Source organism: Bos grunniens, chromosome 14 (genome assembly GCF_055505025.1).
Source record: "Bos grunniens cultivar Pamir isolate PY7600 chromosome 14, Bosgru_T2T1.0, whole genome shotgun sequence".
In the NCBI taxonomy this organism is placed as follows: Eukaryota; Metazoa; Chordata; class Mammalia; order Artiodactyla; family Bovidae; genus Bos; species Bos grunniens.
In genome coordinates this window covers 47,192,520-47,207,102 of record NC_141178.1, presented here as the reverse complement: position 1 = coordinate 47,207,102, position 14,583 = coordinate 47,192,520, and the positions used below count along the sequence as shown (strand labels likewise).

General features: G+C 38.6%; 1 protein-coding gene across 24 annotated transcripts in view; it reads right to left on the bottom strand.

Annotated features, from left to right (window-relative positions):
* EYA1 (EYA transcriptional coactivator and phosphatase 1) overlaps positions 1-14,583 on the bottom strand; it is a 627,341-nt gene that overhangs the window by 356,942 nt on the left and 255,816 nt on the right. For 23 of the 24 annotated variants that reach the window (XM_086336569.1, XM_086336592.1, XM_086336567.1 and 20 more), the window contains exon 2: positions 6,343-6,450. In XM_086336569.1, the coding sequence (XP_086192695.1) occupies positions 6,343-6,375 (33 nt within the window). In that variant the 5' untranslated portion in view covers positions 6,376-6,450. Of the gene's footprint in view, positions 1-6,342; positions 6,451-14,583 lie in introns of those variants that run through there. The other variant, XM_086336604.1, reaches the window with a different exon arrangement.

Sequence of the window (14,583 nt, the reverse complement as noted above, 5' to 3'; positions counted from 1 at the left end):
GAGTCAGACACAACTGAGCGATTTTCACTTTCACTTTCATATATATATTTATATAGGCTTCCCAGCTGGTGCTAGTGGTAAAGAATCTGCCTGCCAATGCAGGAGACATAAGCTACATGAGGAGGAGGAAATGGCAATCCACTCCCTACTTCTCTCCAGAAGAATCTCATGGACACAGAAGCCTATATATTTGTATGTGTGTGTGTGTGTGTGTGTATATATATATATATATATACACATATATTCACCAGCAGATATTTCCATCAAAATGATTAGCTTGTAGCAAATGCTACATCACAGGTTAAATCTGTAAGATGATGAAAGTGAAAGTGAAGTCGCTCAGTAGTGTCCGACCCTTTGTGACCCCATGGACTGTAGCCTACCAGGCTCCTCAGTCCATGGAATTTTCTAGGCAAGAGTACTGGAGTGGGTTGCCATTTCCTTCTCCAGGGGATCTTCCTGATCCAGGGATCAAACCTGTGTCTCCCGCATTGCAGGCAGACGCTTTACTGTCTGAGCCACCAGGGAAGTAAGATGATGAAATGGGACTAAAACTGTGGTTTCAAACCAATGCCTCCATGGGTACAACCTGGGGGTTTCTTGAAGGCTCAAGGCTATTGGGTGGTCTGCCCAGTCCCTTCCCTGGGCACGAGCTGCAGAGTTATGATTCATGCAGGACCAAGTGGAGCTCTTTCCACATGGTGGACGGTTCAAGTAACATGTAAACCATGGTCGGCAGGCAGCCAACGATAAACAAGGGGAGTACAAGAGCCAGGTTATAAAGAAAAAGAGGACTGAAAATAAGAAAATACGCAGAGAAAAACAGAAAGAAAACTGCTTGAATTTCCTTTCTTAAATTTCCTTTCTTAAGGTTTTCCTTTTGTTCTACGTCGTTCTTAAGACTTTTTTTTCTTTCCTTAAACTAGTTCATGGCAAGTTCCACTACTTGCAATCAAATAAACTAGAAATATTCAAAGTGTGAAGATGGAGGAAGGTGAGATGGATAGGCAAATAGACAAGGTTTGAAGCCTCACATTCTTATTAGGCTTTGTTATGGGTTGAACTGTCTCCCCTTCAAAAAGACAGGCTGAAGTCCTAATCCTTGGTATCTGTGAATGTGACTTTATTTGGAAGAAGGATCCCTACAGTTGCTATTGGGCTTGCCAGGTGGCACTGGTGGTAAAGAACCCACCTGCCAATGCAGGAGACATAAGAAATGTGGGTTCAATCGCTGGGTAGGGAAGATTCCTTGGAGGAGGGCATCGCCACCCACTTCAGGATTCTTGCTCGGGGAATCCCCATGAACAGAAGAGCCTAGCAGGCTACAGTCCATGGGGTCACAAAAGAGTCGGACATGACTGAAAAGACTTAGCATAGCATTATCCAATATAACTAATGTCCTTATAAGAAGAGGAGAAGAGACAGAGGTGAGGTGGGGAGAATGCCCTGTGACAATATGGTAGAGATCAAAGTGCGGTAGCTCAAACGCCAAGGATTGTCACAGATGTCCAAAAACTAAGAAGAAGCAAGGAAATATTCCTCCAAAGCTTTCAAAGAAAACCCTGCCAATACCCTGACTTGGGACTGGAGCCTCTGGAGCTATGAGATAGTAAATTTCTGTTGTTTTAAGCCACCCGGTTTATTGTACCTGTTATAGTAGCCTGGTGGGAATACAGGCTTCCAATAAGATGTTTCTGATTTTAAAAAAGAAACTGAAAACTACTAAATTCCATATTTTTCAATGTATCTAAAAATTTCACTTTAAAAATCCCACTCATGATAAAGCTGGATAAATAAAACCCTGACTAATTTATAATTTCCCAGCTAATTAGACTCATATGGATGTCATATACTTGTATAACTACTTTCCGTATCTCTCCTAAAGAGTGTCTTCTCACTGTTAATGAAATAAATATTTAAGTTTTCCATTTTGGTTAAAAGTTACTTTTCCTTTTTAGAATGTACAAATGTAGGAATAAGGTACATACATATTTTAGTTCATGTTTTTCTTGCAAAACCCAGCATCTCAGCAAAAACTGCTGTTAGCATTTCAAATTTACCATAATTTAAAGAAACGCAGGAAGTATAGTTATGAGAATGGAGCCCTAAAATATAATTATTCCAAAGAACTCTTAAATATTATCATCAGAAATTTTTGTAATAAAAGTAAATTAACTCTACCATTTATAATAAGATGTTCCTTTGAGAGTCTCAGGAGACCCGATTCCCTCTACAGCTAACAATATAACCAAACATATGTAGTGTTGGTGTTTATAATACCTGGCACTGGTATAATGGTTGCATTTACAGTGTTTTATTATGGACTTGAAGACAGCCAGATAACTTTTTAACCACATCTTTTTAGCAGTATTTACAATAAAAGTGCATTAGAGGTATATTGTACTTTTCCATTATCAAAGACCTTTTAAGTATGTGATCCCACTTGACCTACAAAATTACAATTTTAAATAAGAGAAAGTAAATATTATCATCTCTGTTTTCTAGTTGAAGAGACTGATGCTTAGTGATCCACCCCAGGTCATACAATTAGTAAAAGTTAAAACCAAGTCTTTAATCCCTGGGTGGGGAAGATCCCTTAGAGAAGGAAATGGTAACCCACTCCAGTATTCTTGGCTAGGAAATCACACGGACAGAGGAGTCTGGTGGGCTACAGTCTATGGGGTCAAAAGAGCTGGACATGACTTAGCAACAAAACAACTTCTGACTCTGAATCTAAAATGTAGGTTTTATGATGCCAGGATTCTATCTAAATCAGACAGAAGGTTTAGGTATCTACAGAGCTCACAGCTTCTAAGGAAAAGATAGTGATTCATATCTCAATTCACTTCTTAAAAAAGAGCTAGTACATGCTTTTCTTATCTTGACGTGATATCCTTGTAGAAATTCTCATAATCTAAAGAAATTGAAAGATGCAGCCTTAGCTTGGCCCTTTAATGTCTGTTCAGAGGTGCCTACTTAGAAGAGGCCAACCTTGGACCTATGGAGAGAGAGGGGGCTATGCTCATCCCAGCGGGGCCCCTCAAGAGAGGATACTGGAGTGGCCAGAATTAGGACTAATATGATGTAAAGCCCTGCAAACACCTTCTTCTTCTTTCTGTTCTCATGAGGCAAGTTGAACAGTTGATAAAAACTACAAAATTACATGAGCTACTTCTTTCTAGATGCAGAAAAAACAGAGGCAGTAAATTCCAGAAAAAGAAAGGTGGGATTTCTGATTTAAATGTTTTTTCCAGGACTGTTATCTCCTTAGGATTAAAATAAGAAGCTACTTCACTCTTGCCCATGGCCTCTGGTCACATGAAAGATGTATTCCACAGTGCCACTATGGTCAAGAGGCTACATTCTAGAAATACTGGGGGTGCAGTTTACTCTTGTGTTTACTCTGAATACATCGATTTTTCAGTAAGAAAACATTTTGAAAGATGAACATGACAAGCAAGGGACATTTCACATTTGGAAGTACAGGAATTCCTGGTACCAGGTCTTCTTTTAATCCTTTAGTTTCCTTCAACAACAACAAAACATAAAACCCAGTTGAAAAATAGGCAGAAAACCTAAATAGACACTTCTCCAAAGACATACAGATAACCACTAGACACATGAAAAGATGCTCAACATTGCTAATTATTAGAGAAATGCAAATCAAAACTATAGTGTAGTATCTCCTCACACTGATCATCATTAAAACGTCTACAAATAACAAATGCTGGGGAGGGTGTGGAGAAAGGGGAACCCTGCTTGGCTGCTGGTGGGAATGTAAGTTGGTAGAGCCACTATGGAAAAGAGTATAGAAGTTCCCCAGAAAATTAAAAATAGAATTACCATATGACTGGGCAACCTCACTCCTGGGCCTATGTTCAGACAAAACTATAATTCAAAATGATACATGCACACCTATGTCCACAGCAGCACTACTCACAATAACAAAGACAAGAAAACAACCTAAATGTCCATCAACAGACGAGTGGACAAAGATGTGGTGCATACATACACTGGAATACTACTTGCTCATAAAAAAGAATGAAATAATGCCATTGACAGTAACATGGATGGACCTAGAGATTATCACACTAAGTGAACTAAGGCAGAAAGACAGATACCACACGATATCATTTATATGCAAAATCTAAAATATGACACAAACGAACCTATTTAAAACAGAAGCAGACTCACGGACATAGAAATAGACTTCTGGTTGCCAAGGGAGGGGGGGAGGGATGGACTGGGAATTTGGGGGGTTTGCAGATGCAAACTATTACATATAGAATGGATAAACAATAAGGTCCTACTGTATAGCACAAGGAACTATATTCAATATCCTGGGATAAACCCTAATGGAAAAGAATATAAAGAAGGAATGTATATATGTGTGTAACTGAGTCACTTTGCTGTACAGTGGAAATTAACATAACATTGTAAATCAAGTATACTTCAATAAAAAATAAATTTAAAAAATCCTTTAGCTTCCTGAGTTACCTTATTACTTTCAGCTAAGTTCTAGGCCCTTTTCCTATCTTGAGCCTGTTTCCCCGCTTTCTGAAGGAAAGGGGAAACCTGAGAGCCAAAGAAAGTGAGCCTAGAGGAGCCCACCTGAGGCCCCCCCCACAGGGACCTTTGGAAAGACTGCTCGCCCTTCGTGGTTGAGTAGGCAGGGGCCAAATGGCCCGGAAACTGCTTCTCCAATGCCACACACCGTTTGCCCTGGAGAAACATCACTCCCTAGTTTTCTACCTCCGAGGCTGCCAAGTATCTTTCAAGAATAAAACTGCTTCACTCTTCACAGGACAAAACACCTCTGAATGGTATGGAATGAGATGGCCCAATAAACACCATTTTGTTAGGATAGGCAAACAAAATTGAATCATTATATTCTTTACCTATTTGTTTTTCATTTGTCTCAAGTCAGTTAATTTCTTTCAGTCGCAAATGAGAATTGGCAGAATATAAAATCTCCAAAGAAATGTTACCTGCAGCATTTATTTGTTGAAACTGTTAGTGATTCACCAACACTTTGACTTGCCTCAATGTAAGGAGCAAAGTTACATAAAAGGAGTAGAAAGTAGTAAGTTATTCCTGCATTTATTTTTCACTTACTTGATATGCACTACAGAACTCTTTTTCATACAATAAGAAAACCGAGTATCACAGGCCCATAACAAGTTTAAAAGGACAAACAAATTAAACGTGTTAAGGGTACTTTTCCTTTTAGGGTGAAAGCTACACCGAACAGAATGATCTCGAAGTGCTTTATGTGAATTATCTCACAAGATGATTTAGGAGATCCATAAAACACACTCTGTAATTGCATACAGTATGACTGCAGAAGCACCTTGATAGCACTTGACCCTCTGTTATTAAAATCCTAATCCATTAGCTGTTACTGCTTATTACATAACAACCAGTAGGTCTTGTAAAACACACATTTACAGGAACCACAACAGCATTACTAAAGATCATACTTCAGGTTTGTAATAATTCTACGGTGAACAAAGCTGAGGTATGAAACCACAGGACTAAAAAGCGTCATAACTGATCTGAGACTTTCAAAGGCAAAGTCACGGAATGCCACCTCAAATATTGCTACGGAAAGTTTCCAAGAAAATAACCTTTTACTTACTGAAATAAGGTTTTTTAAAATTAAAATCGATTGACGTTTTCAAGTTCAAAATCACTCACAGGTTATTTTTAAAATAATCCCTAACTGGGAATATTTGCTTATGAGCCAAAAGAAGCTTGCTTTCTTCCCAGTATGAACCTGAGGAAAATTTACGAACCCTTTCTCCTGTGCTCACAAGATAAACAAACAAAATAAAACCAAAGGTTCTCCTCAATTTAAAGCCCACTCAAGAGTTTATCAAACTGTGAAACTACCAAACATTTTATTTTTTTACCACACATAATGCGTGCACGCGCACACGTACACACACACACAGGCACGTGTGTTCAGCAAAACAAATATGTACAAAACAATCCAAACGTAGACATTAATTTCAAGTTTCATGAGACAAATACATGCTTTCCCTGAGGCAAAGGAAAATAGAAGTCTAAAAATTACATTAAGCATATTGGTAAAATTAAATAATACTAAAGGTTAGCTTTTTACTCTAGAACTCTACTTTTGATAACTGATACCTTTAAGGAAGATATAAATTAGGTTTGGTTGATGAAATAGCACACTACTTAATTCATAACTTTAAAAATCATTAAAAATTGGGACAGAGCTTTTGAGGAATTTCCAGACACTCAAGTTACAACAAAAATAGTAATTATGATTTTAAGAGCAATAACTCTTGCCTTAGGACTGACATTCTGTTTACTTACAGACTGTCCATTTATCCCCCGGGGGTCTTCCATTGAAGATTTCTTCTTCCGAATTATATATGGGCTATTAGCTCCACACTTCTTCAAAGACTTCCAACACCCCAGCACCTGTGATGAACAGAGCATCAAGCAGCCGTATTAATTGTGTGGCATGAAATTAAGGACTGATCTTTACATCTGCAGCTTTCCATTCACTAGCATGTATACACAAGTCAGGAATGCTTACCTTCACTGAATGAATCTTTAAAATAAATATTATGGGCTCACTGTTTATCACAATTTACATGAGCCAAATGCGGCCAAATTATAGCTCAGTGTGTCTGCTGTCAGCAGCTGCAGCCCAAGTCAAAAAAAAAAGAATGAAGAGGGCAGTGAGGGAGCTTTCCACACACGTTATTTCTGAGCCCAACTATCCAAGAGCCTTTTTTTTTCTTTTCTTTTTTCTTTTTGAAATTGGTTTCTCCACACTATCTATCAACGTCAGCTATACCACAATGCCAAGAGGAAATACTAACAAAGAAATATGATTGTAGTCTGAGGGAGAATAAAAGAGAAAAATCTAGAGTTGAGTGTTTTACCCTCAGGGCAAGGATATTATTATACTATTTCTTAGCAAGTTTACTTAGGTCACAGTTTCACGGTTGATCAATTCTGAAACTTCAAGAGACTCAACACCTTCGAGAAGAGTGGGATTTGGGGATGCTGCAAGATGTAGACGACGAATGTAGTATTTTGAAATATATTCTATGGTTAGTTATCTTCAAATAGTAGTGAAGGCTACCTAATTTCATTTATAACTCTCAGAATTAATTTTCATACTCAAGTTCAAATGAGGAACCAAAAGAAATTCTCAGTTTTTCTTGCTTGGTCTTAGCAACTAAGAAATTAATCTACACTCCTCACATCAACTTCAACACAGATATTTAAATAGACATGAAAATTTAAGCAAAAAAAAAAAAAAAGACAATCTTAGTATCACCTAAGGTAATATTACAGAACAAAGAGCATACAGTCATGTAAACTTCAGAATCACTTCTTATAAAGGTTCTTGAACTTCTGCATGCAGGCATGGTAAGAAAACCACTGCAGCAGAAGTTAAGAGATCTGAATTCAGGTTCTGACTCTACCACTAACAAGTGGAATGACCTCGGGCAAATGTTTTGGTTCCCTGAGCCTCAGTTTTATTATGTGCAAAATGGGAGACTTTAACTGGATGATAGCTTAGATTTTAGATTTATAATTTAACGAAAGTAGGCATTTACACACATGATTTTCAGGTACAATATTCCAAGCTTGGTTCATTTGGGATGTAATTTTGAAATGCTGGAGTAATTCTCATTTATGATATGACTTTTTACTCACAATTATCAAGATTGGAAAACATATGCCTTATGACTGTAAACACAAAAGTGATGCTTTTTGGACAATATAAGACATAAATAACTAGCACCTAAAATCTGGACAGTCTTTAGTAGAGCAGAATATGCCTGTAGTTTTAACAAAAAACAATGTCAGTAAATAAAAATCATATGGATATATTTAAGTCCTGCTAACCCAAGAAAACACAATATACAACTCTATTTTGAATTGCACAAAATTTCAAAACCAAATCTTAAAAACTACCGCCATTGCTTTCAGAGAATTTCTTGCCTAATTATGGAAGAAATATTATAGAAACCAGTGTTTTGTGTTTGTTTGTTTGTTTTTCCCATGGCTTTCTTTACTCTCTGGAGGCAAGTTAACATTTGCAGGCGATAAAGTAGTGTTTTAAAATAATGATAATAATTCTGCCTTACATTGGTAAAATGCTTTACAGTTTACAAAGTGTTTTCACATAAATTGCCCACAGTGCATTTATATGTGGTGAGACAAAGTCCAGTCTCATTCCTCACAGAAGGGGGCAGGCCCAGGACAAAGCCCCCTCTGATTTCCCCTAAATTCCCATCCTTTCCATACCTGTCCTGAGAACATGTTTCAATCAAAGCCTGTATATTTGATATTCCAGGATTATTTCCCATGTGTTTCTTTTCCATATTTCCATATTGAACTTACTGAACAGTTTAAGGTATTAAGAATGGTCAAGTTACATGAGCATGAAAGGTATTTCATCCATCATTTTATTTCTTCTGAAGACGAAACTATTCTGTACGAAATACTATGTTTGTTATTGTTTCCTGGGCTAAAAAAGAGAAGATTGAGATTATTGAGAAGCCAAAAGAGTCAGCATTCATCTAGTTCAGGTAGATGTCTCCACTAAGAAAGACTATGACTCACAAATCACAAAATCACAGAGACCCATGGACTTTATTTACAAATCCTCCTGCTTGCTAAATCAGCATAGTTGTTTCCAGATTTCTACATGTCAGTCCAAACCATGAAATATACGCCATGACTGGGTCTACTGATATTTAGGAGCCTGGCTCTGGTAAGCCCTTAATTCCCTTGTTGGACTTGGTCTTTCATGGTTTATAAATAAGCCTGCCCCCATTACAGCACTTATCTAATGAGACTGTCATTATTTCTCTACCTGTCTCCACCACTAGATTGTAGCTCCATGAGGCCTAGGACCATGCTCCCCTCTCTTGTTCTGATCACATATGGCACTCATTAAATATTTTGAATCAATGAATGAATATTATCGATACATAACAATTTCTGAATACATGTAAACTATGAGCTAGAAGTAGATGGCTAGTTAAATGGTGGTGCTATCATTCAATCAACTTAAAAATGACTCATCATATTTTAGGTCTTCAACATTTGTTCAAATACCCTAAGAAACAGGCTCAAGCAAAAACAGGTTAGTTGATTCCTATCTATCTACTTGCTTACCTATATATTACACACATAAAGAACAGCTATTCATAAAACTATATAGACCTAAAGAGTACTTAGAGTTGAACTTCAAAGAGATTTTGTCTAAACTAAACTAGACTAAGCTAGAAAAAAGGAATAGAAGAATGTCCAAGGAGGTTGATCTAAGTGTAGGAGGGAGAGGGAAGATGCATGCTGACGGAAGGACTGGTGACACGAAATTTGTGGAGATTTGTAAAGCAGTATGGACAGGTGTCGTGGTACCAAAAGTGTCCCTACAGGGCCAGGTACCATAAGCCAATCCATATACATTGCATTCACAGCCCCAGGCCATGTGCCCACCTTGGCATCTGGTGCTGAGCAGAAGCAGGCAGATGGCAAGAGGGACAGTGGGAGGATCCGGGCAAGAAGAAACAGAAGTACTGACTCTGTTTGAACTGACCTTTCCAGCACCTGAGGGAGCTATGCCTTCTTCAGTCCCAATCCTCTGGACTGTTGATGAAACACCATGAAAAGTAAACTTACATAGACTCCTCTGACACAAGATTAATGGAAGCCTTAAGAATTTCCTTTATATTTGCCACTCTTGGGGGAATGGGGTCGGAAGGAGCTGAAATCATTTGTAGACACACCAGCAAAGAAACAATGGCAAATAAATGCTAGATGTATATGCTGATAAAAGATGCTACGGAAAACACCAAATCAAGACTATAATTTGACAAATCTTGCAATCACATAAAACCCCCTTTGGGGGCCCAAAGGCATTATGAAATTGCACCCCTGGTGATTACATTACAATGATACCGATAGACCCATATTTGGAAATGTATTTCATACCCCACTGCAACTAACAAGCTTATTGTTAAAATACAGAATAGTTCTAGATACAGAAACTTTTTGAGGCTTCCCTGGTGGCTCAGTTGGTAAAGAGTCCACCTGCAGTGCAGGTAGACCCAGGTTCTATCACTAGGTCGGAAAGATCCCCTGGAGAAGGAAATGGCAACCCACTCCAGTGTTCTTGCCTGGAGAATTCCATGGACACAGGACCCTGGTGGGCTACAGACAATGGGGTCACAAATACAAGAGAAAAATACATCTATTCCATGCATTCCTGCTATAATTTAAACTCTTCCCAATTCTATAAACACCTTTGCTACTTAAAAAAAAGGGGTTCTGTAAGTCCATATTCACCACCCCACATTGACACTTCCTATTCTTTTCCCACCCATTTTCCAACTGCCAGGCAGTTGATAAAATAAGCAACAGCACCTCATTTTACCTGTAAAGACCATCTTACTTTTACTTTAGTTCTAGCTCATCACAAGTATAAGCAGTGTGCAGTGTAGTAGCATATGTGCTCAGTTGTGTCTGACTCTCTGCGACTCCATGGACTGTAGCCACCAGGTTCCTCTGCCCATGGGATTTCCCAGGCAAGAATATTGGAGTGGATTGCCATTTCCTTCTCCAGGGGATCTTCCTGACCCAGGGCTCAAACCTGCATCTCTTGAGTCTCCTGCATTGGCCGGCAGATTCTTTACCATCATCAAAAACATTCTGACTATTGTCAGATCAAAAGACTGGAAAATGAGAAGCTGAAATAAGTGTGCAAGTTACAGAGCCATGAGACAGAGAAAGGGTCTAGTTAGGCAGGTGGATGGAATAGACTTTCCAGATTGAAGAAAAACAAGGTGAGGGTGGAGGTGGGGATTAATATGATTGGGAAGAAAATAATCCTTTCAAAAATTTTATACAACACATATATTTAAATTTTTCCTGCTGGTTATAAAAAAAAGGGGGTTTTAGTTTAGATGACATATAAATCATCTCTAATGAACCAGAGACCCATCAGACACTGTTAGTAACTTGCAGCTCCTTGCATGAAAGAGTATTTTCATTACAACACACCATCACTTTCATCTTTGCCTTCTCACCAAGTGTTGAGTTTTCTAACATTCCTGAGAAGCAGAAGGAAACTAGCGGCTGAACACTGCTTTGTAGAAAAGAAAAGGGCTATTCTGAAATATGTCCCCAGAAGACCACAACTGCAGATTGAATAAACATATCAGATCAAGGGGTCTTTAAGAAAATTTACAAACAGAAGCCTGCAGTGAAATGAACCATTGGATAAATGACCTCCAGAGACTTCAACTCACTGTTCCATGAGCGGCTGCGTCTCAAGGTGGCTTCTTCTTTGCTTTCCTCACCTTCTTCAGAAATACGGTTATATCAAGGGAAACAGAGATGTGGCATGCTCAGGTGAGTCAGATTCAAAAACCAGATTCTCATTGACCTTTCCAACTGTTGGAAGGACCACACTCCCCAGCCATAGAAGCCATTAAGGAAAATCAAGTTCAGCTCTATATTGGTGAAATTCTATGGCTGGAGATGCAGTTTCTATAGAAATAAATGTTGACACACTTATTTGCTTTTATAGCTTTTCCACTGATTTACTGGTGCTACTATTCTAAAGTTTGAAGTATGAAGCCTCTGTTCTTTAGAGGATGTCTGAATAAATATGATCAGATTTCTGTTTCCACCATATACAACTTCCTTCAGAGGAAGAATATAAGACAAGGGGATAACCCAATGAGCTGACACTAATTAAGAAAATGTTACTTTTATTCAGTAACTGAAGTTGAATTCAAGCTTTGTTTCCAAGAGTATTAGACCTACACACTATTTCAATGTAGCACTTTCTACATTATAAAGAAAACTCTAAAGAAACACACCTGTAATTTCATCAACCCAAAGTGTCTGTATGCATACACAATTTTATATAGCTGTAATCAGAGCAAATATTCATGCTTGTGTTTCTCTGGTTTCTCTTAACATCATTTCCTAAGTATTTTACAGTCTGTACACTTATCATTTTAATGCCTGTGTAATATTCCATCAGGGAGATGTTTCCATAAGGTGGGATATTTGGGAATTTTTTCCACTCTTTCACTATAGCATATAACACTTCAATATCTTTATTCTACAAGTTTTTTCCTTCTTTTAATTATTTTTCTTTAAGCGTAAATCCAAAATAGAATAATTAAAGGATCAAGAGGTATGATAGCTAAAAATGCTAATTCTTTTCAAGTCAAATTCACTTATTTGGACTTTTCTCTCATAACAACACTGACCCTAGTGGAAGGATGAAACACAGCATTCATATTTGTAAAATATTACAATAAAGTTGCTACCAAAGAATCTGTAATCTTGATAACATTCATGAACCTCCCTATATCAGAGATTACCAAATTTTTGTGTTCATGACAAACTTTTGCATATTAAAACTATTGCAGGGTATTTGAAAGCTTAACTAATTCATTGATGTAGGCATCACTATGCTGACAAACGTAGGCATGGTTATCACACTCGTCACCTGCTTTCTTTCACTCAACATTGCTTTTGGAATAGAATTTGTTCTCACAGATTAAAGACAAAAAGTCAAAGTGGGGGGACTATACTCAGCATTTTGTAATAACGTATAAGGAAAAACATGTTATTACAAACGTTATTCGGAGAAGGCAATGGCACCCCACTCCAGTACTCTTGCCTGGAAAATCCCACGGACGGAGGAGCCTGGTAGGCTGCAGTCCCTGGGGTCGCTAAGAGTCCGACACGACTGAGCGACTTCACTTTCACTTTTCACTTTCATGCATTGGAGAAGGAAATGGCAACCCACTCCAGTATTCTTGCCTGGAGAATCCCAGGGACGGGGGAGCCTGGTGGGCTGCCGTCTATGGTTGCAAAGAGCCGGACACGACTGAAGCAACTTAGCAGCAGCAGCAGCAGCAGCAGCACAAACATTATTACTCCTAGGCTTCCCAGGTGGCGCTAGTGGTAAAGATCCCGCCTGCCAATACAGGAGACCTGGGTTTAATCCCTGGGTCAGGAAGATCTCCTGGAGAAAGGAATAGCAACCACTCCAGTGTTCTTGCCTGGAGAATCCCATAGACAGAGAAGCCTGGTCTGCTACAGTTCATGGGGTCACAATGAATCAGACACTACTGAAGCAACTTAGCATAAGGAAAAAGGATCTGAAAAATATATATATGTATGTATAACTGAATCATTTAGCTAGCTGTATACCTGAAACTATCACATTATAAATCAACTATACTTCAATTTTTTTAATCTAAAAAAAAAAAAACTTTAAATTAAAAAAAGTCAAAACACATTTCAGTAAACATGGGATCTTTTACCATTTTCTAATCATTTTCCCTCTTACCTTCAGCAAGGTTAACTCACCATGTCACATGACTTAGTTGGTTGAGTCTCACAGCCATTGTCATAAAACAATTTCTACTGAAGCACAAGAGAAGTCAATGTTTCCCACAATGACAACTGGTTGCAAGCCCATGAGGGATTGGAGGAGAGGTGTGCTATAATAGCACAATGCTTGAGAACTACAGGCCCATAAATCTTTTATGTCATAAAGAAATTCAGGCATCTAAGAAAAAATCTAAACCATAATTCCACATGAGAAACTCATCTAAAATTTCACCAGGCTGTTGTATCAGTTCTGCTGCAGTTATTGAATCTGGGGCATTGCTAGTCCTCCACAGACATTGTTTGTCCACAATGGATCACAGAAATAGTTGCTCAGCCTCCCAAGACTCTAGTTTTACTTTTAAAATAACTTCTGCTCTTGAACAACTGGTAGCAAACTAAACTGGTTCCATTCAATGGCTGTTCGATACTATCCAAATAACTATAACTGATGAATTTTCTTACTTTATTCAGGGAAAAGGGGATCTGAAATAGCTACTCCTTTGCTTTTACACAGAAAGCTCTACCATCAAATACCTCTGAAGATGTTAAACATACATCACAAAAACTCATCCATAGGGGTGGAAAGCAGGGCAGTGGAGCCAGGGATAAAGATGTGGGTGGGGTGGGGTTGGAGTGCAGAGGGCATGAGGAACTTCCCAGGTGGCTCAGTTGGTGAAGGATCCACCTGCCATGCAGGAAACCTGGGCTCCATCAGATCCTCTGGAGAAGGAAATGGCTACTCACTCCAGTACGCTTGCCTGGGAAATCGCATGGACAGAGGAGCCTGGTGGGCTACAGTTCAAGGGGTCACAAAAGAGTCAGACATGGCTTGGAGACTAAACCACCACCAGAAACACTCTATATCTTAATGGCCAGGATCATGTGAGTATACATAATTGTCCAAATTCATTGACCTACACACTTTATAAAGTTGATTTTTCTAATGTGCCAAAATTTATATTTCCTATCAATTGTCAACTTCTTTTCTTCCCCAGTACGATTAATGAAGCCACAAATGGTATTGACAGCGATTGCCTTCTTCATCGGGGATGGTAAGTTCTTGCCCCTCCAAATCAAACATGACATCAGTGCTGGTCTTTATCCAAATGTTCACCCACCAACACTCCCCCCTAAGGCATGCAACATCTATTTCTGCTTGACTGC